The sequence below is a fragment of the Ostrea edulis genome, chromosome 5 (assembly GCF_947568905.1).
Source record: "Ostrea edulis chromosome 5, xbOstEdul1.1, whole genome shotgun sequence".
NCBI lineage: Eukaryota > Metazoa > Mollusca > Bivalvia > Ostreida > Ostreidae > Ostrea > Ostrea edulis.
The window spans coordinates 14982801-14986519 of NC_079168.1; the positions used below are offsets into that span (position 1 = coordinate 14982801).

Here is a 3719-nt window from a genome sequence, read left to right on the forward strand (position 1 = left end):
CGAAAAAAAAAGAATCTTGGCTATATCCTTTGAACCGGTTATTGCTAGGGGGTTTCATATTTCATACATAACAAGAATATGACCGAAAGGATCTAAATTTTTCACGTTTCTTTGTTTAAACTTATGATTTATACAACAGTAATCGCAGACATGGTCACATGGGACCACTTACATTAAACCATATAACCTTTGACACGAAAATGATGTCATGATCATCGAGAAAACACTTTTTATTTCTATTGATACCTTACAATTTATGAACTTGAGTATCTCCAATACTATTAAAGGTAATCAGATGGGTTTTTCGACTTCTGGTACTTTGACCTTGAGATTGAGGTCACGGCCACATTAGGTTTTAATGCTTTTTTGGTTCTTCATATGAATTCAATCTCATCGAGTTTGACTTCGAGGTCAACCATGAACGTCATCTTTTCTTTATAAGACACCGCATAACAATTAAGATTACTAGATACATTTGTCATTTACTGCAAAAAGAAAGGTTTGTAAGCAATATGTATTTTTCTCTTGTTTGAATGAATGTAACGTTTTGCAGCTTTAACCAATTGAAGGATATAGCTGTATGTTATGTTCATCTCTTTTCCATTTTGATATTTGGTCTGTATCAGTTTGTCAAAATGCGTACTTCCGGTTCATTCTATAATTTTTCAAAACTTCATCAAATCACTATTCTATCCAAGGTATTTAATCTCCTTCACTTTCCCACTTCCTGTTTCAGTCAAGAAGAGGCTGTTATATTTGTCTATGCATAATCCCCAAGGATCCTTCAGGCCTCTGTTTATAAAACAAAGAAAGTGTCCTTTTTCATTTAAGATATGTATGCAGTGATTATCAGTGTCTGCTATCAGAATATTTTTCAAACTATCTGTTGCAATGCCAGCTGGTGTAAATGGCTGGTTTTTTGTAGAAGAGGATGGATGACCAGTGTATCTAAATAAAAGTTTTCCACCATGATTAACCACCACAATAGCATTAGCAAGGCAATCAGCCACACAGATATCTAGATTTCTGTTCTCTGTGATATATTTATTTTCATCACCAGCTGAATACAGAGGCTCGCCCTCATGGTACTGAATAGTTTGTTTTTCTATGGAATTGGTGTAGCGGACAACCTTTGCTTCACTCAAATCGTTACTGCACATGGAAATCAGAAGGTCCCTGGAGATGGTGGTGCACAGGTTGAGTGGTGTCCAGTCCTGCAAATGGATCATTTCTTCTGTTCGTCCATATTTCACCAGATTTACGGTTCCTTGCTGGCCCTCGAGATACACCAGGTCTCCATTACTGGTCACGGTTATGTCCTGTGGTTGTTCCCCTGAGAGGCTGGGTACAGTCTTTAGAAGTACACCTTGCATGTTGAAACACCTCATTTCATTGGTTTGTCCACTGGTCCAGACTTCTTCTTCACCTATTGCTGAGACGTTGTAAAGGCCATTGCAACCAGTTTCGATTATTGTGGTTATGTCTGGCTCTTCCAGCATTTGTTTGGAGGTTTCCTCTGCTGTGAAGGAGTTTGAAGACAGCGTGCCGAATAGTTTATCAAATTGTTCCACATTTAATTTTGCTGGACTGAAGTGTGGTAATATTAGCATGGGGAAAACTTCAGTAAACTCTGTGTCCCCAAGTCCGTATTGCATTGTCGAGAAAACATCAACCGAATCACACGCGTCCAAAGTTTTATCCAATGTACTCTGTAAAGAAGAATGCAACTCCTCTATTCTATTCAAGTCTTTTTTCAGGATCTCTAGATGTCCAGTTTTCATCTTATGTATTTCAATTTTTAATCGTTTCGTCACGTTATCAACTAGTCGGTGGATAGCTGTCCCTTGTTCAGTCACAGACACAGACAATTGTTCATATTCAGCATCTAATATATCTATGAAGCTTTTTATCTCAGCTACAGAATTTCTATATGTAAACAGCTGATTTTTCATTTTATTGGCATCCTCTTCAATAGCACTTTTTTTGGAATTATAAATCTCACAAAGCAGAGAAAAAGTATGGCCTTTATGTTTCCCAGAAATGCACTTTGCGCAAACAAGCGAGTTGCATTCCTCGCATTGGTTTTCACAAATCCAGTTATCATGTTCGAGGCATTTTGGGTAGATGAGAGCAGATTTGCGTTGACTAAACAGAACTATTAGGTGTTTTAATGGATCGTCTGATATATGTTTTCCGATGCAAATTTGGCAAAGGTTGACCTGACACGAACTGCAGAAAAGAACCACTTCCTTGTCACAAAATTTACAACGCAGAATATCTTGAGTGCTGTATCTGTAGAAAAAAGAATTACATGTACATATTCATACAATAAGAAAGCAAGCACAACATTATGCAATCGATATTTTCAAGAGAAAATATAAAATCTGAGAATGATAAAGGTTTACCCACCTTAACTCTTCCATGTTTATCTCCGATATGTAAATGTGTCATAGTGCATTTAAAACTTCACTTGCAGGGTATCGCTGCATGATTTTTATTTAACCTATCAGATTTCAGAACGCCCATGAACATGTTTAAAGGCACTGTTACGTAATATAGGTTATTTTAAAAAGATTTAAAAGAACCATTTACACACAACTTAATATTGAAAAACTAATGTTTTTGAAATAATTGCAGAAGTTTTAAATTAATTGTATCTTGCATTTTCCGAAAACATTATTGCATGGGTTCAATTTTGTTAATAGGTCTGTGCCAATGAAATAGTTGGTTTTTTTTTTAATTATATAGTTTATTAAAAATGAAGCCCATGGGAGGAGCCATTCACCTCAACTACTTTAATCTTTCCAGTTGCGGATACATAAATTCCGAAAGGTCGGGGACACATGTGAAAGTCTAGTATTAGCCAAAATATTCAGCCATTTTGGGTGCCAAATCGAGAGTTTTCATCTGACAGTAATGTCTTGTAAATTTGCGGCGAAAAATCCGTCACTGCTTTCCATGTAAAACAAGTTATCTTCTCTTAGGCCGACCTTAAGTTCAGGGGTCACGGCGTGAACAACCATGAATCTTTTCTACGTGAGGGTGCTGGTATCATAATTTTAAAAACTGTAACTTTCTTGAGAAAATTGTCAACGTGTATTCAGATGCATTCAAACTTCAAGCCCTTATCATGGCCCTATGTGACGGTACATGCTGTCGTCAGGTTCATGTAGTACATACCCTCAATCATTGATTGATTGATTAAATGTTGTTTAATGTTCCTCTCGAGAATCTTTCACTCATATGGAGATGTCACCACTGCCGGTGAAGGGCTGCAAAATTTAGACCTATGCTCGGCGCTTACAGCCTTTGAGCAGGGAGGGATCTTTATCGTTTCACACCTGCTGTGACACGGGGCCTCGGTTTTAGCGGCCTCATCCGAAGAACCGCCCCATTTAGTCGCCTCGTACGATAAGCAAGGGGTACTGAGGACCTATTCTAACCCGGATCCTCACGGGACCTCTCAATCATGGTACATACTATCGTTCGTTAGGACATATTGTCACCGAAGCCATTCACAATATGTGTCGTTACCACCTCCTACCGTCAATTTAACACTGTACGTATTGTTGTCGGAGACAATATGTACACGATGACAATATGTACCGACACATTTATTAAATATACATGTCAAAATTTATTTTGATTTGTTATGAAAGATTCCATTGGTCAAGTTTTACCCGGTATCGTGTTGAAAATAAGCTAGACGTTCCGGATGC

General features: G+C 37.7%; 1 protein-coding gene across 1 annotated transcript; it reads right to left on the minus strand.

The window, feature by feature from the left end:
* Positions 1–466: 466 nt before the first annotated feature.
* On the minus strand, positions 467–2485 carry LOC125650447 (E3 ubiquitin-protein ligase TRIM71-like). Its single transcript, XM_048878775.2, has 2 exons — positions 2410–2485; positions 467–2292 (listed from the first exon to the last, which is right to left on the minus strand). Exons 1-2 carry the CDS (start codon positions 2421–2423, stop codon positions 690–692), a joined length of 1617 nt encoding a protein of 538 aa, XP_048734732.1. The 5' UTR covers positions 2424–2485; the 3' UTR covers positions 467–689.
* Positions 2486–3719: the final 1234 nt, after the last annotated feature.